This window comes from Scleropages formosus, chromosome 1, assembly GCF_900964775.1.
Source record: "Scleropages formosus chromosome 1, fSclFor1.1, whole genome shotgun sequence".
NCBI classification, from domain to species: domain Eukaryota; kingdom Metazoa; phylum Chordata; class Actinopteri; order Osteoglossiformes; family Osteoglossidae; genus Scleropages; species Scleropages formosus.
In genome coordinates, this window is record NC_041806.1 from 19,407,195 (window position 1) to 19,430,211 (window position 23,017).

The 23,017-nt window shown below is 46.9% G+C and overlaps 2 protein-coding genes across 6 annotated transcripts in view; one reads left to right on the forward strand and one right to left on the reverse strand.

Moving 5' to 3' along the window:
• kdm6a (lysine (K)-specific demethylase 6A) overlaps positions 1-13,592 on the forward strand; it is a 60,497-nt gene extending 46,905 nt beyond the window's left edge. For all 4 annotated transcript variants that reach the window (XM_018749995.2, XM_018749994.2, XM_018749997.2 and 1 more), the window contains 17 exons: positions 2,011-2,130; positions 2,395-2,472; positions 3,091-3,198; positions 3,352-3,693; positions 4,060-4,838; positions 8,135-8,264; positions 8,481-8,586; positions 9,139-9,344; positions 9,826-9,884; positions 9,971-10,045; positions 10,494-10,642; positions 11,128-11,242; positions 11,524-11,711; positions 11,815-11,956; positions 12,211-12,337; positions 12,436-12,606; positions 12,724-13,592. In XM_018749995.2, the coding sequence (XP_018605511.2) occupies positions 2,011-2,130; positions 2,395-2,472; positions 3,091-3,198; positions 3,352-3,693; positions 4,060-4,838; positions 8,135-8,264; positions 8,481-8,586; positions 9,139-9,344; positions 9,826-9,884; positions 9,971-10,045; positions 10,494-10,642; positions 11,128-11,242; positions 11,524-11,711; positions 11,815-11,956; positions 12,211-12,337; positions 12,436-12,606; positions 12,724-12,750 (2,922 nt within the window). In that variant the 3' untranslated portion in view covers positions 12,751-13,592. The remainder of the gene's footprint in view (positions 1-2,010; positions 2,131-2,394; positions 2,473-3,090; positions 3,199-3,351; positions 3,694-4,059; positions 4,839-8,134; positions 8,265-8,480; positions 8,587-9,138; positions 9,345-9,825; positions 9,885-9,970; positions 10,046-10,493; positions 10,643-11,127; positions 11,243-11,523; positions 11,712-11,814; positions 11,957-12,210; positions 12,338-12,435; positions 12,607-12,723) is intronic.
• dipk2b (divergent protein kinase domain 2B) lies at positions 9,966-22,454 on the reverse strand. 2 transcript variants are annotated; one of them, XR_001966044.2, is made up of 7 exons: positions 22,054-22,454; positions 21,725-21,957; positions 20,461-20,725; positions 19,988-20,161; positions 19,224-19,512; positions 15,105-15,886; positions 9,966-10,028 (listed from the first exon to the last, which is right to left on the reverse strand). XR_001966044.2 is itself a non-coding variant. In XM_018749999.2 (6 exons), the coding sequence occupies exons 2-6, from the start codon at positions 21,928-21,930 to the stop codon at positions 15,555-15,557; spliced, it is 1,266 nt and encodes a 421-aa protein (XP_018605515.2). In that variant the 5' UTR covers positions 21,931-21,957; positions 22,054-22,454; the 3' UTR covers positions 13,757-15,554. The 2 variants fall into 2 exon arrangements, 1 of the variants encoding a protein (XP_018605515.2); XM_018749999.2 differs by lacking the exon at positions 9,966-10,028 and having other exon boundaries at positions 13,757-15,886.
• Positions 22,455-23,017: the final 563 nt, after the last annotated feature.

The window sequence follows — 23,017 nt, forward strand, 5'->3', positions numbered from 1 at the left end:
TATGTAAGAAAGTTGAAGCAAAGGCATGGTGTGATGTGAAACAGTACAGTGTTTGTTTTACACTTTGCTGAATGTGGGTGTGAAGGACTGTCTCGTGAAGACAGCTTCCCCAGTATCACTACAGGTTTACCACCCTCAAGGCTTTAGAACCCTACTCTTCCGCATCTGTAGTTGGTTTAACTTTATTTGCTTGACCTTCAGCAGGAGAAGAGGAACATATGATGATTCTTTCTCAGAGTGAGATATTTAGTGACCTGAGCTTTTGAAGAAAAAGCTGTCAGTTGTCCTTCTTGGATAGTTAAAACCCTATAGATGGAAGAATAAGTGATGTGTCTGAGAACCTGAATAGAAAGCAGTTTGGTACTGACTTTATATTTCCTTAAACTAAAAAACTGATTTTACTGTGAACAGTGTCACACACTGTACAGTGGTGTGAAAAAGTGTTAGCACTCACATACACATTTTCAGAGCCGCTTGTCCCATACGGGGTCGCGGGGAACTGGAGCCTACCCGGTAACACAGGGCGTAAGGCCAGAGGGGGAGGGGACACACCCAGGACGGGACGCCAGTCCGTCGCAAGGCACCCCAAGCGGGACTCGAACCCCAGACCCACCGGAAAGCAGGACCGCGGTCCAACCCACTGCGCCACTGCACCCCCCCCCCCCCCCCAAAGTGTTAGCATTAATTACTAAATTTCAGTTCTGTCATTTCTAGTAGTATATGAATATGGAGCCTAAGACAGAAGTGTCACCCCAGTATAGTTATTTTTGTTCTTTTTAGTGTTAAAGATAATGTACAGTAATAAATACAGAAAAGTAACTGGCCCTCCTCAGTCAATTACAGGTTACACCACCTTTAGCTGTAATACCTGCAACTTAACACTTCCGTAGCTGCTGACCAGGGTCTCACGTCACTGAACTCCTCTTGCTCAGTAATATTTGCAGGTTTTCCAGCAAGAACAGCTATTTTCAGGTCTTGCCACTCAATCTCAGTCAAATTCAGGTCATTTATTTTCTTACTACATGAACCAACTGTGCTTCTTCAACTCTGGGATTGATGGCCTGACATTCTCCTGTAGAGTTTTTTTGATGAAAAGAAGAATTTATGGTCTCTTCATTGATAGCTTGGTGCCCATTTCCTGTGGCACCAAAACATCCCCAAGCCATCACACTGCCACCACCAGGCTTGACTGTTGGTAGGAGGTTCTTACCCTAAAACACTGTATTTGGTTTATGCCAGACCTAATAGGGACCATGCTATTTAGAAGGCTCTACTTTTGATTCATCGGTCAACAGAACATTCTTCTAGAGGTCTTGATGGCTTTTTGGCAAATTGTAGACATGCTTTCATGTTCTTCTTAGTGTAGAGTGGTTTGGCCTTGCCACTCTCCAGTGTCATAACCACTGACTTGAGCTGAGGCAAGAGAGGCCTGCAAATCTATGAACGTATATTTGAGCTCACTTATGATTTTAAGCCCTCCTTCTGAAGAGATTTTGGCAGGATGGTCATTCAGTTAGATTCTCCACTGTTCCAAACTTTCTTCTTTTGATAGTCTGACCATGGTTCAGTTGAGGTTCAGTGCCTTAGTAATGGCTCTGTGATCCCATCCATACTGATAGGATTCAGCAAGTTTCCTCTGAGGGTTTTCAGAAATTTCTTTTTTGAGCGAGGCCTGATTGGTTTTGCCAATTAGATTTTTCTGGTAAAGTTTTAAGTATTTGTAACTTATTTTGGACAGGGTTGACACAAATCAGGCCTGACTTTATTGAAACAGCTGAGTATAATTACCCCTTTAATTAGTAGACAGTTTTGTTTCTCGCCTATGATTGTATGTTTCATTATATTCAACATGGAACGAACATAAACAGTATTTGTGGCTTGGCTGACTGGTACGCAGGAGACATCGCCAACCATTTTTGAGGCTCCGAGGTTGCTGGCTATATCAGCGTTGCTACAGCACTTCCCAAGCATCACCTCCTCTCGCTTGCCCCTCCTCTGTTCTCCCGGCAGGCCTGCAAACCACACCAGAGCGGTGAGGGGAGCCTGGGCCAGCCGCCGGTGCGGCCACCGTCCCAGCCGGATGGCCGCTCCAGCCCAACCAAGCGGAAAAGGACGTCAAGCCCAGTGAAGGTATGTCGCGGTGGATTGCCTATGTTCGCATTTTAACCTGCTGCCATAAAAGCTAAGCAACAATGCCATGCGAAGCAATTGGACTTTCCAAAAACAGGCACATATTTGAGTGTGCAGTTCTAGACACTCTGTGTGTGCTGTTTGGAGAGGGGAAAAAATGTAGAAATAACAAAGGTATTTGCAATAAAGACTCATTGTTGGTATGCCAAGAATTTATGTATAACTATTTCTTTAATACTGTCCCCCCCTTCCCCATACAAACAGAATACTCCGGACTCCTGGGCAAACAGTCCAGTACAGCAGCAGGTGCCCAACTGGTACCTGAGTCCACAGAAGCTACAGGTGGGTGGCCTGGCTGCGATACACTGGACTCATGAGCTGTGTTGCTGGGTTTAATGGTGAACACATAAATGAACATTTGTTGAGATTTGGCAAGACATACTTATTAATGGTCATTATTATTATTATTATTATTATAGTAATCACCAGTAGCTGGATGTTGAAATGATCAATCAGTCCAGTGCATCACAATCTTATTCTGAAAAATTTTTTTAAGAAATATTTTAAAAAGTTTGGAGAAAAAACTGAGAAAACTGGACACAATTACTTTATTTTAACATTTAAAGTGATTTACACAGCTCTTAATGCATAGCAAAGAATATTTTAATAGAAATGTGAATTGTTAATGCACCAACTGATGTTAGTGTCTTATTTTGTCATATTATGCAGTGTTGTTAATTTTTTTTGTATAACAAGATTACTATCAAGTCAAAATGATTTTTTTTTTTTTATTTTTTTATTTTTTTAAATTATGTATATGATACATTGGAATTGCCAGTCAGTTGTATGAAAGGACCTCAAACATTAGTCTGGATGTTATGAGATATGATCATAATAATAATAAAAACAGTAATAATAAGCATTCTTAGTTCTGTCTGTTCTCATCCCACGTCACTGTAGCTCCTGGATCACCTGCGGACCAACAGGGCAAACCTGAAGCCCATTCAGCTGCAGATGTTGGAGCAGCTGGAAGGCCAATTTGCCCTTATGCAGCAGCACCAGCAGCAGGTAAGAAGCTGGGTGGCTTTTTTTTTCTTTTTTAAAAAAAAAAAAGAAAAAAAAAAACCACCTGTTACCTTAACGGACCCCTGAAGGAGGGAGCGTGGTTAGTTGGTAGGGAGTTGCTGTGGAAGGGTGTAACACTTTCCCTTTCTGGTGCAGATGAGACATGGGGCTCCTGCACCGGTGCCACCCGTCATTCCCAACGGCCCCACGGTCAACCCCTCACTGCCTGCTGACCCACTCTCCGCCCCACCCCCCCACACCACCCTGTTCCGGACCTCTAGCGCTCCCCGGCCCACCTGTCCGGGCCAGCCTCTGTCCAACGGGCCTTCTCCGGCGAGCTCCGCCCCCTGTGGCGCTGCGGGCACTAATCACGTGGTGGCAGCGGCGAGCAACGGAAACGTGCCTTACCTGGAACCAAACGCACTACCTCACAACTGCACAACCCCGACCAGCAGCGCGAACGAGCCGTGGATGGACCAACATGTAAACGCCACTCAGGTACAGCCCCGTACAAATTGTGTTTATGTAGCTATTTAGATAGTAAGTTATTTATTCATTTAGCTGACACTTTCCTCAAAAGTTAGATTTCCCCATTTATACAGTGTGGTAATATTTTCTGTACACTTGATCAAGAGTACTACAGCAGAAGGTTTGATTGAAGCCTGAGTCCTCCAAGTCCAAATGCAGTAAATCTAATCTGTCACCTGGTGCCCCTGTATAAACGGATACCTTTTTATGAAATAAAATGGCGTCACTTCTGGGTACATGGCTGTAACACACATGAGTGAAATGCATCCTGCTCTGGTAACTTTAGGAGCTTTGGTGTATGTGTGTTTGTTGAGCTGCCGATTTCTCTCTTCCCAGGGGCTTCAGAAAGGTCCAGGTTCACATGCGGCAGGTCCCAATGGCGAACAGCCTTTCTCTTCCACTGGGGCTTCCAAACATTCCCAGGCAGCTGGCGCTGGCGCCCACAATCAGGTTGGACATCCCACCATGCCTAGCAGTTCATCGCCACAGGGGGCCGCTCTCAATCACCTCTCCTCCCCCCCTCACACTACTACCTCAGGTGGAAAGCAAGGCATTACCTTAACCAAAGAGAGCAGGCCCTCAGGGGACAGTGCAGCGCCAGGGCCTGACTGCCACAGGCATTCTGGGGGAACCTCTAACAGCACTGCCACTGTGGAAGGACCCCCCAACCACGTCCATCAGGCAGCAGGGGACACTGTTCCCAGCCCCAGTCACTTGGAACCCAGGACACCAGTTGTACTTAGTTCAGACAATCCTCAGCTCTCCGCCTTGCTGGCCGGGAAAGGTGGTGCCGGCGAGAAGGTCAACAATGTCCACCCAGCCGTCCACGGCCCCAAGGCCCAGGAGAACTCTGTGGGCTCCTCGCCATGCTCGGCCATGTCCGCAGCGAGCCCCTCCCCGAAATCTGTGGAGCAGACGGCCCCCAACAGCGTGGGCAGCCTAAAGAGCCCCCCTGCGGTTCCAGGGCCTACAGTGAACGGCAGAGGCCTGGAGGACTCTCAGAGCCCCCTGCAAACGGACCTGGCTGCGCTCGGCCCAAAACCCGTCGCTCCACTTGCACCCTCGTCCTCCGTGTCCATCCACCCCAGTTCCGCGGATGTGCTCAGGGCATGCAGGTAAGTCCCTGGGTGGGTGCATCGAGTGTGGCGGGGGTCTCAAGTGTACGTGCATCCTTTCCACAGCCGCATTACCAGATTACCTGCGTTACTCTCCTGGATGGTTTTAAAAAATTCTCATTACTTTAGGAACGTAATTACTCACGGAATGTGTGACCTGAAGCAAATGAGTGTTTCATGCCTTTAATGTTCTTCGATGATGGTTTTGAACTGATGAAAGAGTTCCGGAATTTCAGAGGAATTGCCTGTGACACAACCAGGATGTGCTGGAGATGCCATGTCTGTTGGGGAAGCTGCTGACCTTTTTGGTTGCTTGACATCAGCAAAGCTCATGCGAATCAAAATGTGTGTTCTCATAAAGCATTTCTAGTAAGTGTGAGTTGATAGCATGTTGTGCTAACTTTGGGGTGCAAATTGTTTGCTTGTAATCCTGGATATTTGTAACATGAGCCTTCATTATGCGAGGGAAGCCTGAAATTAGTTTTCAACGGAAGTAAGCTTAGCAAATGCTCGGGTAAAAAGTTAAAACTTGTTCACGTGGCTTATCAAAGTGTCGGGTAAAGATTGAAATTCTTATGCGCTTCATTTATTTTAATAAAGATTTTAGTTGGACCTGAGTTAGATGTAGTGCACCAGTCTTGATCATCCATAGAGGTAATATAATTAATTAGGTGACGTGTTTTGTTGTGCGGCATTTTTACAGCCTTTATAGCAATGGCCTGGACACCGTTTCACTGCTTGTTGAATTAATTGTCTGTGAAGCTGTGTTGGAAGCTGTCACTCCAGCTACGAAGTTATTCAGCCACATGGTGTATTTTGCAGTCTACCATTCAGTTTAAATCACTTTGCACTACTGTTTGCTCAGAATTACTGGTTGCATCTGTTTAAAAAGGGTGCCCCCTCGTATGTCATATTGTATGTGATCTGTGATGAGAAAATACTCATCTAATAACTTTTTTTTTTTTTTTTTTAAATATCTTCCACCCAAGTCAAACTTCACCTTGGTTGTAACTACAAGTGACTGCAGTTTTTACACTGTTACAAATAATAGTATTCATGGAAGTGTGCAAAATGTTTTGTACATTTCATATATAAATATAAAGCCTGAAATGCCGTAACGTTAAGTTTAAACTTGCGAAGTGATAATCTTTTTTTCAGTCAAAAATTAAAGCTCGCCAGCATAAACGTATAGATCGTTTGCATTGGTTTCCCAGAGTCTGGCGTCACACTCCTCCAGTGGGCAGTTACATCACCAAATATTCCTTAGCTGACATATGTGAATGATGCATATTATTACCCTGAAATCTGCTTGCTGTGTGGTAAAGGTTACAGTGTCACCATAAGCACTCAGCTCTGAGGTTTAGACCTGTACTGATGGAAAGTAAGCCAAGAAAATTCAGTCCCACACTTGCCTTTGTCTTAAAATGCTCTTTGCAGTTACTGAGATTTCCACAAACATGGAAAAGTAGCGATTATATAACAAACTTCATTATATAGCACCTTAAAGCAGCTTATTAGAGTGCTTTGTAGTAAGAATGTAAATAAGGTACAGTCATAAAACAGTGAGAACAAACTTAGAGTAAGAGCAAAAAATTTTAACAAAATTAAATGGCAAACCTAATACAAAGGGATTATAATTGATAATAGTAAAGCAAATGATGAGAGAAAGGGGAAAGAAAGGGAATGCACAGGTGTGTCACTTGAAAGTAATTCTGAACATGTGGGTCTTAATCCTGGATTTAATGGTGCTGAGAGCGGGAGATGCCATGATATTTTTGGGGAGGGCATCCCACAGTTATGGGGGTATATGTGAGCTTGAGGGACATGTAGGAGACTGGAGTGTGAGGAATGAAGAGGTAAAGAATAAACTGATCGAAGATCAGAGAAGTACAGTGGTGCCAAGAGATGTAGAGTTGTGCAAGTGTGCATGTGGATATACATATTCATGTGCTCAAGAGGAATTTGTTGCAGCGATATTGCAAAATAAGAAGCGATCAGCGGGCCGGAATGTCTGGCTTGACACTCTGAGGGTGTGGCGGTCCTTGGGCTGTTGTGCAACGCGTTTGATCAATGTGGTGTCCACTGCCAATCTGATCCCGTGTCACTCACTGCTGCATTGCTGGCTCGTCTTTTAATTAATATCTCTTCTGACTCACAGGCCTGACTTGTCTGAAATTACATTAAGTCAAAATGTCAGCGAGGAACTTGGCGCAAACGTCGTGTGTTAATGTTCTAGGCGGTTAATTTTGAGGAAATTTGGAATGTGTTAAGTTTTTATTGAGTCCATTTGCAGGTAGTTTGTCCATTATACACTTGTGTAAGAACCTTTTGTCTACATCGGGCACATGTCTCCTCATCTCCCAGCCTGCGTGGAGGATATTCGCTGGCTCCGTGTATTCAGCTTCAGTGACCCAGCAGTCGCTGAGGGTCTCTGTTGGCTAGGTGCTGTGTTTTTGGGTTGCCCTTGCTGAACCTCGTGCCGTCAGTGTGTTTCGTACGTCCAAGCAACCCCACACGAGCAGGGTTTGGGTCCGCAGCCATTTCCAACACTGGACATATCATTTTGGTGGGGCTGTTCGTAGCGGTACAAACCAGTTCATAAAGCCATTGTTAATTGTTATATTTAGTGTGGTCAAACCCTGGGCTGATAAGGTCCGGCAAAAAGACAGGCAAGCCGTGTGGACTTTGGTAAGGCGTGAGTCTGAGTTCTTGAGCTGCTTTCTGCCAAAGCGGAATGCTTTCAGCACCGGCTGGCTATGGCGTCACTATAATAAACACAAATCCCACTCCCACCCCCAATAAATCTGCCGTGAAGGCCTCACCAGCTGCCAGAACGCAAATCACATGAGTCCTTGGAGGCCGTGTGTGTGTGATCGTTGACCCGGCTCATGAGCTGCAGCCCAGCCACAGATCTGGCGCTATTAAAAGCCCCAAATAAACAAAGTTATTAATATTTTAAAAGATTTATCTTTTTTAAACGTGGAGGAGGGATTTTAAGCGTCCGGCCATGTGTAAAGATTACCGATAATAGTAGCAAGTTGAATAATCTGGGTGAACACTCGAGTGGTAACAGTTGCCTTCCTTCTTGGGTTTGCTTTCTGACAGCGTGCTCACAGGAAGCTGCGTACCCCAATTTGTACGTAACTACGTCGTGTGACAAGCATTGTGTTTTTGAATAATGTGGTCCTTATCAGAGTCTTTTCTCCAGTTGCCCATTATTTTTGTATTTGTTTCTGCCCCAATATTTGTTGCATTTTTATGGCACAGCATTATTTCCTCTTTTCTTCCCATTTCAGAAACCTGGGCAAGAACGGTCTGTCAACCAGTAGCATCTTGTTGGACAAGTGCCCCCCTCCTCGACCGCCGCCGCCACCCTCCCCCCCTCTGCCAAAGGACAAACTGAACCCTCCCACCCCCAGTATTTATGTGAGTATAACGTGTGCGTGTGGCTTCCGCAGTTCGGGATTTACAGCACACGCTTGCCTTGGTGCCGAAGTGGAGAGGGTTTGCATTTCACGCCCTTGCACCCGTCTTCGGCCGCCGAGTATCGTTTTTGCATATTGAATCGCTGCACCGTTGAGTGATTATCTGCAAAACTGTGTGTGTGTGTCCCTCTCACTTTTGCCTCTGAAACATTTGCAGCTGGAGAATAAGAGGGACGCATTCTTTCCGCCTTTGCACCAGTTCTGCACGAACCCGTCAAACCCAGTGGCAGTGATCCGCGGCCTGGCGGGGGCGCTCAAACTGGGTGAGGAGACTGTGGTGGCGGGGCTGTGGTCTACAGCATTAGCACAGGTTTCCATATGCAGCATGATGGGGGTGTTGTGCCGAAGCTGGAAGCCACAACACCTCCTCTGAACCCCCTGCGTCTGGCAAGTTGTTGGATGGTGTGAATGACAACGGCGCCACCTGCAAGCAGAGAGACACACTGCATGTGTGCTCCTGGCAGGTCTCCTCTCTTTCCACTCTGGTCTTCTGCTGTGTTGAGCACTGATCTGCTGCATTACCATGTTTTACCGCACAGCTAAGGGATTACTTTTTTGATGTTCCTTCAATGGATTCTGTATATTGAGAAAGCCAAAACTTTGTGTTATTGGTGTGGCATATCAATGGAGAGGAGCTTGGCTCACGTAAATGACTGGTGATGTCTTCTTTGCCGTCGCTGTGCGTTTGCGGTACGCCATCAGCGATGCTTTGAGTGTGTTTGCTGGATGAGTGCGGTGAGCCTGCTGTGTATTAATAAAGCTGAGTGAGTGTGCGTTCAGTGCCCTCTTCTCTGCTGTTCCCTGCCCCTTTGCAGACCTGGGCCTGTTCTCCACTAAGACTCTGGTGGAGGCGAACCCGGACCACCAGGTGGAGGTACGCACGCAGCTCCTGCAGCCCACTGATGAGAACTGGGACGCCACGGGGACGCGGAAGACGTGGCGGTGTGAGAGCAGCCGCTCGCACACCACCATTGCCAAGTATGCGCAGTACCAGGCCTCGTCCTTCCAGGAGTCCCTGCGGGTAAGTGAGGGGGCATGCGCTCAACACCATCTCGGGGTCTGTCGTGTGTGTAAAGGTGCAGATGAAATGCACATACATGCACGTGTACAGAATGGCTGGGAGGAGGCAGGCGTGTGTGCACCGAGAAGCACGGATCAGCAGCCGCGGGGGATCTTCAGCCTGGCTCAGAGTCGACTGTGACAGCTCAGTTAAAAGTGGCCTTGTGTAGAAGTGAGAACGTGCCTCTCTGTGGCGTTCGGCATTCACTGGTCCTCATGTAGTCCTCACGTAGTCGTCACGCCTTCTCCCATCTGTAGCACGTGGCATTTTTACTCAGTATGCATCTCCAGTGGGAACAGTTTACGTTTCTCTACTTGCTTTTAGCAGTGTTGTTCTTCCCGCTCTTCATGGCATCACTCTGAAAGCTGTTAGACTGTGGAAGAGTGAGCACCTTTTAATAAAAGTGTGATGTTTTCCCTTTCACCCTGGTTCCTGCGGCAAGGAGGAGAATGAGAGGAAAGGGCAGAAGGACCATTCGGACATGGAGACGGCGTCAGAGAGGTACATCCGTGTTCTGTGCAGGATGGAGGCGGCCGAGTGCCGGTGCGATGTCATCTTGTGTTTAACTGCGATCCTTCCCGTCGCAGCTTGGGAAAACGGCGAAAAGGTCCCTTGAAATACGTCAGATTTGGGACGAACGTCGACCTGTCCGACGAAAGGAAGTAAGTGATGTTTACAGACTCCTTTGAGAAACAAATGATTTATTTCAGTTATTTTAGTAGGGCTGTTTAGCTCATAGTGTTTACAATCTGAGATGATGGACTAATTGGGGGGTACAGTCCTATGATTGTATAATGATCACTTTAGAGTGTCATATAGTGTGTGATTCTTTTCTTAATCATTATAATATGGGAGTAATCTTATGACATGTAAAATGTTTTATATACTACAGAAAAATTTTTCACATTGTCTTATAGATCACTTGAAATAATGTTTTCATTCCCTCCAAGTGCTGTGTATTCCCAAAAAAAAAAAGAATGAAAAATAAGCATTAATAAATAAGAGGCCTAAAAACGATGCCATTTTTTTGGTGAATAAACTGTTCGGGGCTCTTGATGATGTTGGTGTCTGTAGCCCAGTGCACTGAGCTGTGTGGTGTGCCCCCTGCAGGTGGAAGCTGCAGCTGCAGGAGCTGAGCAAGCTGCCGGCGTTTGCGCGTGTTGTCTCCGCCGGTAACCTGCTGAGCCATGTGGGCCACACAATCCTGGGCATGAACACTGTGCAGCTTCACATGAAGGTGCCTGGCAGCAGAACGCCAGGTGAGCAAGGAGCCATGCAGTGCCACTTCGCACGCACCTGTGTGTTTAACGACAGTACAGTTTGCTTCGCAGCAAGGTCGATGATTTTAGTCAGTCATTTAGCTGGTGTATTTTCCCAAAGTACATATTTTTAAACTGCTTACTATAATTTGCCTATTTATACCACCAGGTCATTTTAGCTCTATCAGTTCAAGGTAGTAAATACCTTGGTGAAGGATACAAGAAGAGGAGTGGGATTTGAACCTGGGTACTACTAGTGCAGGGCAGTAGCTCTAGCCACTATGCCACCTGGTGGCCCTGAAATGGGATTGAAATGAGAGAGAAGGTCAGAAACAGTGTGAGAGTTATCAAGTTGGGCAACTTGTACTCTACACTCTAATTTTAACTGCTGTCCCCCCACCGGGTTCCTTATCTGGTTACCCTGGTAGTGGAAAAGTAAACCAGGGTGCTATGAGTCTGGTCTTTGTCTGGTTTCTCTTATATAGGTCACCAGGAAAACAACAACTTCTGTGCGGTGAACATCAACATCGGACCAGGGGACTGCGAGTGGTTCGCCGTGCCGGAGCCGTACTGGGGTGTCATGAACGACTTCTGCGAAAAGTACGAGAGCCTCTTAAGGCCAGGAGCCGTGCCGTGTTTTCACAGCCAGCTGCCGTACTGGCGCTTGGTGTTGTGGCATTGGCACTCAGCCAGGTTGTGGCCATTTACCTAGTGTCTCTGCCTCCTTCGCACCGAAGTGCACTGTCTTTTCCATCATAATTGGGGTGACTTTTGATTGTAACGCCGTTTGTTGAGGGTTTACAGTTTGGGAACAGCTGGTGGCGCCTCACTGCTTTTTCTCATGAGTGCATCATGAATGCGAACCTGCTGTTTTGGTGCAGGAACAACATCAACTTCCTGAAGGGCTCCTGGTGGCCCAACCTGGAGGACCTGTACGAGGCCAACGTGCCCGTGTACCGCTTCATCCAGCGCCCGGGGGACCTGGTGTGGATCAACGCGGGCACCGTGCACTGGGTGCAGGCCATCGGGTGGTGCAACAACATCGCTTGGAACGTGGGCCCGCTCACAGGTGGGTGCCAGGTCTCGCTGCTGCCCTTAGTAGTCACTGTCTCCATGCATCTCTTATACACTGTTCTTACTGTGACTCTGGCTGTCTTTACCACCGTCCCCAGCATATCAGTACAAGCTGGCTGTGGAGCGCTATGAGTGGAACAAACTGCAGAATGTGAAGTCGGCTGTCCCCATGATCCACCTGTCGTGGAACATGGCCAGGAACATCAAAGTATCCGACCACAAGCTCTTTGAAATGATCAAGTGAGTCAGTGGTGCTCTGTCGGTGCCGGGATACGAGTGTGTGTCTGCCACATTCGTGTGTGTGTGTGTGTGTGTGTGTGTGTGTGTGTGTGTGTGTGTGTGTGTGTGTGTGTTCCTGTTGCCCCTCACACCTGCTCTGCTCACCCAAACTTGGGAAGGAGACTGACAGCCTTTCGCTGGTAAGTCAGTCACAGTGCGTCCCAAAATGAGTCTAAAGTGCATGTGTGTGTGGTTTCCCCACTCTGTGGCTGCAGGTACTGCTTGTTGCGCACCTTGAAGCAGTGTCAGGCCCTGCGGGAGGCCCTTGTCTCTGCGGGGAAGGAGCCCGTGTGGCACAGCCGCAGCCGGGACGAGCCGGCGCACTACTGCAGCATCTGCGAGGTGAGGACACCGCAGCCAGCGCCAGCTGCAGAGGGTTGGGCTTTGCGAGACTGCCGTCTAAGCTGGTCCTCTTCCCCGACCCTCCCCCACCCTCCTAGGTCGAGGTGTTCAACCTGTTATCGGTGATGCGCGAGAGCAGCTCCCAGAAGGCCTGCGTGGTGCACTGCCAGGACTGCGCGCGCAAAGCCAGCGCCGAGCCCAACAGCTTCGTGGTGCTGGAGCAGTACAGAATGGAGGATCTGATGCAGGTCTACGACCAGTTCACACTAGTAAGTCCACTTTGCCTGCATTTGACTGTGCAGAAAGTAGAAGGAAGAGGTTTTATTCCGCTCTCTTTCTGCACTGGGCTTATTCAGTTGTCACCGGTTTCTCTCATTTCGCCGCAGGCTCCACCTTTGCCGTCTTCGTCTTGACGTCCGTCGCCTGTCACTTGGTGGACTGCTCGCGATAACCGCGCGAACCCCGTTTCTGATATTCAGGAAGCGACCGTGCCGTGCCGCGCCGGTCTCTGTAGCTACCCCCCCCGCCCCCTAAGGCTGCTGCCCGAAAGCTGTGTGTCTATGCAACCTGCCCAGTGCGGAGTGTCCACCTGTGGGTCGGGAGGGGCTGCAGGACCCCCACCCGACCCCCTGGGACCGTCAACAGCTGCTTCAGCTGTAATTATATATAAAATTATAAAGTAAAAAAAAAACTTTTGTATATATCGTCATCGGTGACGACTGGCAACAGTACACAAAGACTACTGAGTGGACCCTCGTCCCGTTTTGTACTCTTGTTTATGGGCCGAAACCGGACCTCTGCTCATCAAAGTTCTCACCCCCAATGAGTACTAGCTTAGCTGGTCTTTTGTATAGTAGATAGAAATTTTAAGTCTCTTTGGGCAACAAAACAATGAAAAAAAAATCCCAAAAAAAAAAAAATTTGTAATGTGAAGAGTTAGGTGATATAATTTTTTATGGCTTTTATGTTTAACGTCTTGTTTTGAAAACATGTTGATAATTCTTTTTTGGTTTATTAGTTATATAAAATAAGAGGAAAGAAATAACAGCCAAGTCACAAAGAAAATGGGTTGCACATAGACTAAGAATTAAACATTAATCTGTGATTTTTTTTTTTTTTTTTGTTTCTAATCTTGATGTAAATTTACACTATTTATAAATACATATTTATTGCTTGATAATATTTGTGGATGGAATGCTGTTATTTTTTTTCCCCCAGAGTACCTGCCATTAAATTTTAAGGAGTTTTGTCATTTTAAACATTACTCCTATTATGTTTTCTATATATAAATAAAACTGCTTAGCAAGCATTGTACAGAAACCAACATTAAAATTGTTTTATTGTTTGAAGGATGTTTTCGACTTCAGTGCTTATGCTTATTTTTATTCAAAGCTGTTTGAAGTCATGCAAAAATGCCCAGTTTGTTTTTTTTTTTTAAACACCTTAAATGCATCTCTTTGCATATACACACCATGGCAGTTATGCAAACTTCAAACGATATTTATGTTGCTGTGAGATTCATTGTGTTGTTTACTGCGCTTTCCACCTGTGTTAAATACTTTGTTTTTGTTTGTTTTGTCACTGTAGGAACCTTGCTCATCTGACTGATGGCGTTCAGGCGTCTCATTCACAAAGTGCGAAAGTGTTTGGTGAACAGTATACTCAAATTGTGTGTGTGTGTGTGTGTGTGTGTGTTACGGGCTGCGTGCTGTACAGTTGCTGCTGTGTCTCTCAGCTCTGCTAACACATAATTAATCTACGTTTGAGTTTCTTCCCTCCAGTAACTTCAGGAGGTTGAACGAACGAACAAATTAATGAGTGAAAATTGAATTGGTTCTGACATGTAACCGCACAGTGATGGCGACAACTGGACAAAGACAGGAATCGCACCAGTGGTAAATAAGCACGTTTAAACAAGGGTGTACGGTTATCCTCCGTTATCTGGTCCTAATTCTCAATATCAAAGAACAGATGAGAAAATTTTACTATTTTGGTATGTTCCTGGTTTGTTCTTGTTTTTCCCTATTGCCTTTGCAAAGCGTTTCTGAATCGCTCGCCTTTATAGTACAAATCATGCACCTATGTAGAAAAAAATTTCCTCACCACTCAGTGTCAGTTTTTTATAGGTCTGTGAGGAATTGAAGTAAGAATATTCAGTTTTTGTTTCATTGTATATGTTTAACTTTTTACAGAAATTAGTTTGACTTTATTTTACAGTTGCTTTTTTCTTTTTGGCTCCCTCACTGCTGCTGCTATGAGGACCCCCACAGAGCACACATTCTGCGTCTGTAGGGTAATGGGTGAGCTGTTTGTCAAAAATTAATTCGCGAAGGGTTTAGTACATATAAAGTAACATATATACACCATATGAAGTCATATATAAACTGAACTGTCTTGAAGAATAAAAAGCCTGAGAGTGTGGGTACACCATTCCCACAATGCATTGCACCTCAGTCTCTCTGACACAACTGCTTGGCACAGTTTTCAAATAGTCTATTAACTGCAACACACCGTGTACATGACAATTTGGACAGCGGTATGAATAATCTGGCTAGATAGTGGAAAAACCGGCATACCGGGAGACGGAATAACAGGGATGAGTGTATATATGTCTGTATATACACAAAAATACACAGCATAGTAAGAAAAGACGCAAAGACAGCTGCTGAACCTGGCTGCCCCTTTGTGTGGTGCTGGAAGACCTAGATGAGCGAGGTTCCCACTGTCATTCTGGGTTGTGAAGGCTGTAAAGTGTAAGCTGTTGTACCTGTTAGTGCTGCAGCAGGACAAGCCGTGGTTTGGGGTCCAACGAGAGCAGAAGCTTCACCCATCAGACTGGAAGCGGTGGAGACCTGATCTACAGCATGGAAGCAACAGGCCCAGAGGTTTTGTTTTGGTCCGTAGGAATGCAGGAGGATGAAGACAGTGCAGTTCCTTTCCACCATGCTCTCATCAGTGAAGAAACTGCGAGAGGTCCTGCAGGACAGGAAACCATGCATCTCCTGAAGCTGATGCAGCATCTTCACCTGTTTCTCCCATCTGTTTTTTTAGGCACTGCTTTTCTTTACACAGGTGGATATTTACTAAAGCTCTTCAGTACCTTGTCAACCAGTGCAAGATCGGCTTTGTTCAAGGTTTTCAGTCATACATCTAGCTTCTTAACCACTTTGCGACCCCTGTAGTGTCCTCCGTCTTGGCTGTGTGTAGCCAGTGCCACTCAGAACTGGCTGCTGTAGGTGCACTCTGGGTAGCGGTAGCTCAAGCGAGGGCTGCAGGGCCTGAGGGGCCTCAGGACGTCCATCAGCTTGCTGGCGGCGGCCAGAATGCTCCAATCGGACTGTGCCGGGTCTGCGCAGATACCTAGCAGATGCCTGGCTTCCCCCTGCAGATCTTGTGGTAACAGCAGTCTGGGCAGGGGATGTTGGCAGAGCAGCATGATGCTCTGGGATGGGCGCACGGAGCTACAGGGCAGGGCTCTCTTGCAGGACAAGCCCAGGCAGGAGAAGATGTCTGTGTGGTCTCTCTCTGGCTCCGCCTTCTGGGGCAGTTCTATAGATGAGATGCGTGGGATTATTTACAAACCTCAGTCCCCCTGACCTGTCGCTAATGGTCCACTTGCGGTTATAAGGGTCCCCTGTCGACTTGTTATTAAACCATTGTGGTGGACTGTCTGGAGACTGGTCTCTCGACGTCCACGGAGTACGTTCTGTTCCCTTAGCCGGTTCAGTCCGGTTAGTAATGACTTGTGTACTAAACACACGTGTCTATTACTCTGTAATCACTAGAATAAACAGTACTTCTAGGTACAGTCCCAGAGAGAGAGACACTCTGGTGCAGTTTTTTCGAAACTGACATAATCAGAGATACCCCATATTGATACTTGTGATGGAAAGATACGGCTCGGCTATCGGTTCAGGGTAAGTACCTTGGTCAAGGGCACGACAGCAGGAGTGGGGATTCAAACCCGGGTCCTTGAAGTGGAAATCTGCAACTCTAACCACTACACCACCTGCTAGGTTATAGCCAGTGTCCACATGTGCATGGCTGATCTGTGTGCAACAAACGACCGTTGCTCTGATTCCTTTGTTTCAAGGCTGCGGTGACATTTTCGCCTGCCTTCGGCAGCAGTGTGCTGAAAGATGCCGTTACCATGGGATTCCGTGGTAGGAAAGCTTCTGCTCCAAGCAACATGACTTTCCATCTACGTGTTGAAAATGTCTGCTGCCTGCTCCACAGGGCACCGGTACCCTGGGAAAGAGCTGCTGAACCGTTCACTGCATTCCCCCCCCCCCCCCCCCCCCCCCCCCCCCCCCCCCCCCCATGGGAACAGAAAGGTGATTTTCCAGGAAAACGATGCTGTTTCAGAACAAGGGGTTTTAACATTTTTAAGATGTATGAATTTATTTTATCTTTGTAACCAGAGGAAGAGGAAACTGGTAGCGTAGTGATCACAGCTACTGCCCTTGAACCCAAAGGTCAGAGGTTTAAATCCTAACTCCAGCTATAGTACCCTTGAGCAAGGTACTTATCTTAAATTGTTCCAGTAAAAACAAAAAAAAAAACCTCAGCTGAGTAATTGTAGGTATTTTAATAATGTAAGTCACTTTGGAGAAAAACATCAGCTAAATGAATAAATGCAAGTATTTGTAACTGAAGAGAGAAGCGCAGCGAGTGCCGTTAATGAAGTACTGATTCTGTGGACAGACTTGGGCCAATGAGTGGCTGATGAACAACTTGATTTTTATCAAGCTGTGTTTAATAATTGTAACAACACTTTGTACTCTGCTCCCACAGCAAATAATCCACAGAGCGCAACTGTGAACTTGTAGCATCACATCACCTGTGAACCAAATTGCTGGTTCCCTGGCTCTGGACCGCCGCGACCGTGCCTTCTGCCTTGGCATACGCAGCTAATAGTAGTGACTTCGGAAGTGCGTGTTTTCAGAGCACGGCATATCTGTGCACGCAGGGGGGTTCGAGGAGCCAGTTTCCCCCAATCTTGAGATACCTTTGAATATCCTAGTGTGGGTTGGTAATGTGACATCTGCATCTCTGGAAAGTGACAGCTTTCACAGAAGGTTACGTCATGCTGCAAAGCGGCCTCCTGCTAGCCGTAGAGATGCCAGATGGAGCGGGCTTCTGGGTGCCCGTCTCCCTGTGTTCCACGTAGTCGTAACTGGACAAACGTTTTGCTGAAAACAGAAGCAGCAGCATCTATATCTGTTACAGATTCATCCTAGAGGGAACCGTATCTCTACAGTTCGGCGTGCTGTGAAAACTTCTGCTAAAGCAGTCTGACTTACTCAGCTGCGGAAGTTTAAAATGTTTTGGCTTCTTCGGTGTGTCTGCCGTCCGTCTTTGCCACGTATTGTAATGGTCCAGTTGGGTGTGCCGCTGAGCTGCTGTGAGGAAAGTGTGGAGCGCTCGAGTGGAGTCGGTCCTGTTCATTTTTTACTGTATCGTGTCCAATTGAATTTTGGTTCATTTATGCCACGGTTTTCCAGCTGCATTCGCTGGATGGGCAGCTAGTGTGTCCCCGCGCTCGCCTGGCAGCCGACCAGCCTCTCGACAGGGCGCTCTAACGATGCTACGTAACTTGTGGCAGCCCTCATTCTGGGTATCGCTGGAAGATGAAGTTTCGGGGATGTTTCTCTTGCTAAACAGTATCGTGTTGTTGATTTACATTTATTCATTTAGCAGATGCTTTTTTCCAAAGTGACGTACATCTCATAAAAAATACTATTTGTGCATTTATTATTATTGTGCATTTATGATTTTTTTTTATATATATATATAGAGAGAGAGAGAGAGCAGGGGTGCAGTGGGTTGGGCCAGGTCCTACTCTCTGGTGGGTCTGGAGTTCGAGTCCCGCTTGGGGTGCCTTGTGACGGGCTGGCGTCCCGTCCTGGGTGTGTCCCCTCCTCCTCCAGCCTTATGCCGTGTTAACGGTTTCGGCTCCGGCTCCCCGCGACCCCGTATGGGACAAGCGGTTCAGACAATGTGTATATATATATGGCTCCAAATGTGGCACCTTCCAAGAGGAGCCCTCCAGCCATCCACAGGAGAAACACACACTTTGCTAACAAAAGTTCTGACTCTGGTGGGTGACCAACTTGCTTCACTTACCTCTTGAGTATCACCAGACTGGGAATTGCACCATCTCTGTTTATATCAATTCATTCAGCTGATACTTTTCTCCAAAAAAAAAAAAAAAAAACTTACAATGTTAAGTCATTGACAGTGATTAACCCATTTATACAGCTAGATCATTTTTACTATATTGGTTCGGGGTTAGGATTAACATCACATCTATTCACGGATCTGTCACTTTTCTTCAAAGCAACTTAAAATGTTAAGGTACATACAAATTTTTACAACTGGGTCATTTTTTTTTCCTGGAGCAATTTAGGTTAAGTACCTCACTCAAAGATACTTTAACCAGAGGTGGGAATTGAACCTATGACCTTGGGGTCCAAAGGCAGTAGCTCGAACCACTACACTACTAGCTGTCTCTAGCACCTCGATGGGGGTACTAGAGGAGGAGGTGGGATACAAACCTGGGTCCTTTGAGTGCAAAGTGGCAGCTCTAACTGCTACAGCTAGCTAACTGCTGTCCTGCTGCAGCTCTGGATGTTTCCACTTGTGTGACAAGATCAGTTAACCAAGTCAGATTGTATGTTTTTTAAAGAAGGGGAGAAACAAAAAAAAAACTTCAGGCACCTTGTACTGATGATAGTCTGCAACTGATGCCAAGAAAGGAAATTTGAAATGAGAGACCTGACGCTCTCACTCTTCCAGTGCAGCTCTACTCTCCCGTGTGGCTATGGAAACAATAGTGACAGCACCTCACGGACGTTTCTTAGCAAAGCAGTTGTCGGGATCCTACCCTCCAGCCGGTCGATTATGCCGATGGCACTGGCATCCACAATGACGACCCTCCCGTCCTCAAAGGTTGCAAACATGTCATCGGCAACATGTGTGTAGTAGAGGTTGAAGTGCAAGCTGTTGGTGCGCAGGCTCTCTGCCATGTGCAGTAGCTGGTAGGCTGCGTCGGCTCGGGTTGCCAGAGCGCCACCGAATAGGTCCGCCAGGGGCCGGGTGCCTGCGTGCACAATCACCCTGCCGCAGGAGCCCTGGTACCTAGGGAAGGGCCAGCCCTCCGTTCCCGGGAACATCTTCAGATGGCCATGTGGAGACGGGGAACAGGAAAAGGTGAAGTTCGCTGCCAGAGTAAACGATTCAGTCAAATCCGAGCTGCTAAAGCCTTATAACGGTGTCTTCTAAAAGATTTGAAGTGTAGAAAGTAATCTCCAAATTGTAAGTAATGTCTAACGTTAAATGGTTATAATTTAGTTTGTGGGCTATAGGTGAGCAGAAGCATCCATCAAAAGCTGAACTACCGCTTTTCCCCGTCTGCCCTTCCTTGTTGCTTCTGGGAATGTCCTTTTTAGTGCTAGAGCTCCTGGAACACAGTTGGCTAGTTGTGTGGATTCAGTAATAAAAACGGGACTTTGTTAGTGCTGCGCTTCGAGAATGACACTGCTAAGATCACTGGGAGGCTGACAGACAGGGTCCGGAAAGCCTGTGCTGCAAAGCTAAGATACGGGATTCCCACCGGAGTCATGCTTTTTTATTCTAAGGGCTATGCACCTGCAACACAAGCGGGTGTTGGTTCACCGCCAGCGTGTAGAGCAAGCGCAGCTTGTCCCGCTCAGAGAAGTGCTTCATGAGGATGCTGCCGACGTCGGTGACCTCGGTGTAGCGCCGCACGATCCGATCCAGCAGCCGCTGTGAGGGACAGCGCAACATCGGAGAGGCCAAGCCCTGGAAGAAGGAAATAACGCACTGCTGTCCCTGCTGAATGACTGCAGGTTGTGTACTGCGGTGTATCTAGAACTGTGAGCCACTGTTTATTCAAGTTCCCTGTGTCCACATGAACTTTTAGGGAAGGGCCCTGTTTTGAATTCCACCTTTTGCTGAAGGTGCTTAACCCGAATTGCTCCGCTGAACATTACCCTGCTCTATAAATGGTAAATCACTGTGAGAGAGAAGTGTCAGACAAATGAAAATGACTGTAAATTGAATTGATAAACGAATGTGGTTTTGCAGCGCAGGGTCCTAACCTGGACCAGATGGGGCAGCAGCAGGTCCGACTGGGCCCAGCTCTGGAAGCGTGGTGTAGCCCTCAGGACTGCCTCGATGCTGCAGGTGGGCTCGCGGCCTACGGACTCGCAGATCGAGCGGTCCGAGAGCTCGTGGAGCTCGTGGGGGATGAGGCGGGACAGCACCGCTGGGCGCCAGCTCTCCGTGCTGTCTGTGCAGTAGCCCAGGTAGGTGCTCTCGTTGATGGGAGGCAGCTGCAACCGGGGAGACGGCCACTTCTCGAACCTGGGACGGGCTTGCGATCACTGACATGCCCGCTCACCGCAGATGCATATTTCTTATCACAGTCATCCTCAGTATTGTCTAACATGGCGATGGCTGCGACCATCATGAATGTAACACCGAGGAACTGTCAATTTTTAAAAAATTATTTATTATTTAATCCATTTGTACATAAAGCCAGTTCTTGTGCAGTTGGCTCAGAGTCAGCGCGATGAGGTATAAACGGAAATGCCCCTCTTGGCTGATTTCACCGTGCTGAAATAGCCTGACACTCCTCAGCTAAAAAGTACAGTTTTAAAGTTCTGAGAAACCTGTGTATCTGCAGCTTAGAAACGGAGAGCATTAAGCGTGTTGGGAGGCCTTTCCCGAGCAAGAGCTTCCTGAGCTCAGCAGTCATGTCGGTCACTCAAAACGCATGCGCTGGGCACGATGCCCTCGACCGCATTCGTGCCTAACGCTGAGACCTCCAGCTGTGCCCTGCAGACCTGTTTTTGTGTCTGCACAACTCTTTCTGTTCCCTTTTGCAGCGAGAACCAAAAAAAGCCATTTCTCATGAGTGGTTTCTGATCAGAAGAGTTCATTGAATAAACTCTGTCTGGTTCTTGAGGATTTTCTTAGTTGGGTTCACCCAGTGCTAGTGCTGTTTTTTAGAAGGTAAAATACTCATCAGAATCCAAATGTAACATTACATTTAGCTGATGCTTTTCTCTAAAGTGACTTATAATGTTAAGGTTACAATTATTTACCCCTTTATACAGCTGGGTAATTTAAGGTAAGTAGCTTGCTCAAATGTGGGGATCAAACCTACAACCTTTGGATCTAAAGGCAGTAGTTCTAACTACTTTGCTACCAGCTGTCCCATCCTCTGACCCATGTCTACTCAAAGACGGGCAGAATTTTTATTTCGAAAAGTTTCCATTGTTGTATGAAGTGAACTTAGTCATGGTTTGATTTTAACCCCAAACCTTTACTAGACTGTGGTTGAGGTGCCACTAGACTTACCGAATCTCCTCTTTGAAGAACTTCTTACAGATGGACGTGCCCACACAAGCGTTGCATTTGTCCAGTCCCAGGAAGCTTCTCCCGAAGCTGTATTCTTTTTTCAGGGACGGTGGGGTGGCTGAGGCCGCAAGCGACACCATCCCTGCCAGGGCCCACCAGAGAGCTCCAAACTCCATAAGTAACCGCTGTGGTCCTCCTGCGGTCATGATTAGCTACACGTCTGCTCCCGGACCCTGGGCAGCAGGAGGAATCTGACTCACAGTGCTCGAACTCCACTGCTCAGCCCATGTCCACAGTACAATGGGTCACTGCCTGAGCCATCGACCCACCTCCTGAGGAAGTGCGTGCAGGATGCAGATAACCTTGTTGCCTTGGTGATGCTTCCTCCATCAGCACAGATGTGTGCTGTCCATGGTAAGCCATCTGCCCCTTCCCCCTTCAGGTAGGGCTACACGTGGGTGTTACAAGGAGGTATAAAGATGAAGTTCCCCAGATACCCCGAGCTTTCAGCTGGGAAGCGGGACCAAGCTGGGTATACACAGATGCTGTGGAGGCCAATTTGGTATGAGTACCGCTCCACTCTTCTCACTAGTGTATGCACGTTTTAGTGTCATACTGCACGCTTTTCATTAGTTACACTGCTTTAACATCATACTGCATACTTACTCTCTGCTGAGCTGTCACACCACACTGGCAGTAGGTCTCAGAAAACTGGTTTGCGTTTCAAGCCAAGAAGGTAATTTTCCTTATAATTTCCTTACCTTGCCAACTTTGGAGTCCTGTATATTTGCTCTGTAGTAGTCTGTTAAATACTAACCTGTTGACATAGTATCTGCAAGTAACATCCATTATCTCACATATTCTATAGTTTGTGCTGTATTTTGTGCCACAACTGGAAAATGCACTACACTTAAAAATGCTGCTCTTTCAGCTCCAGGGGAAAAAAGTGTCAGGAGGCCTCCCCAGGTAATACTTCAAATGTTTCCTGGAGTAGAAGGTTTATCATATTCTTTCTGGCTGTAATCTCATAATGTGGAAGTTCCACCTTCAGCCCCATTGGTGCTGTAGCCTTGATCAGGCCACTTTCTCTGAATCGATACATTAAAAAAATACTGTTGTACAAATGGATAAATCATTATAAAATTGATTACCTAACAGTGCAAGTCACCTTGGGCAAAGGTGTCATCATCGTCATTCTTCTTCTTCTTCTTCTTCTTCTTCTTCTTCTTATTATTATTATTATTATTATTATTATTATTATTATGTAGAAGAGGGGTTCGCCAGTTGCAGAGA

Excerpts from the sequence above, each read along its gene's own strand:
- dipk2b (XM_018749999.2), bottom strand. The coding sequence starts at position 21,930 with ATGACCGCAGGAGGACCACAGCGGTTACTTATGGAGTTTGGAGCTCTC. Across the intron at positions 20,162-20,460 it reads TGCTGCCCCATCTGGTCCAG|GGCTTGGCCTCTCCGATGTT; the intron begins GTTAGGACCCTG and ends TCCTTCTTCCAG. Across the intron at positions 19,513-19,987 it reads AACACCCGCTTGTGTTGCAG|ATGTTCCCGGGAACGGAGGG; the intron begins GTGCATAGCCCT and ends GGCCATCTGAAG.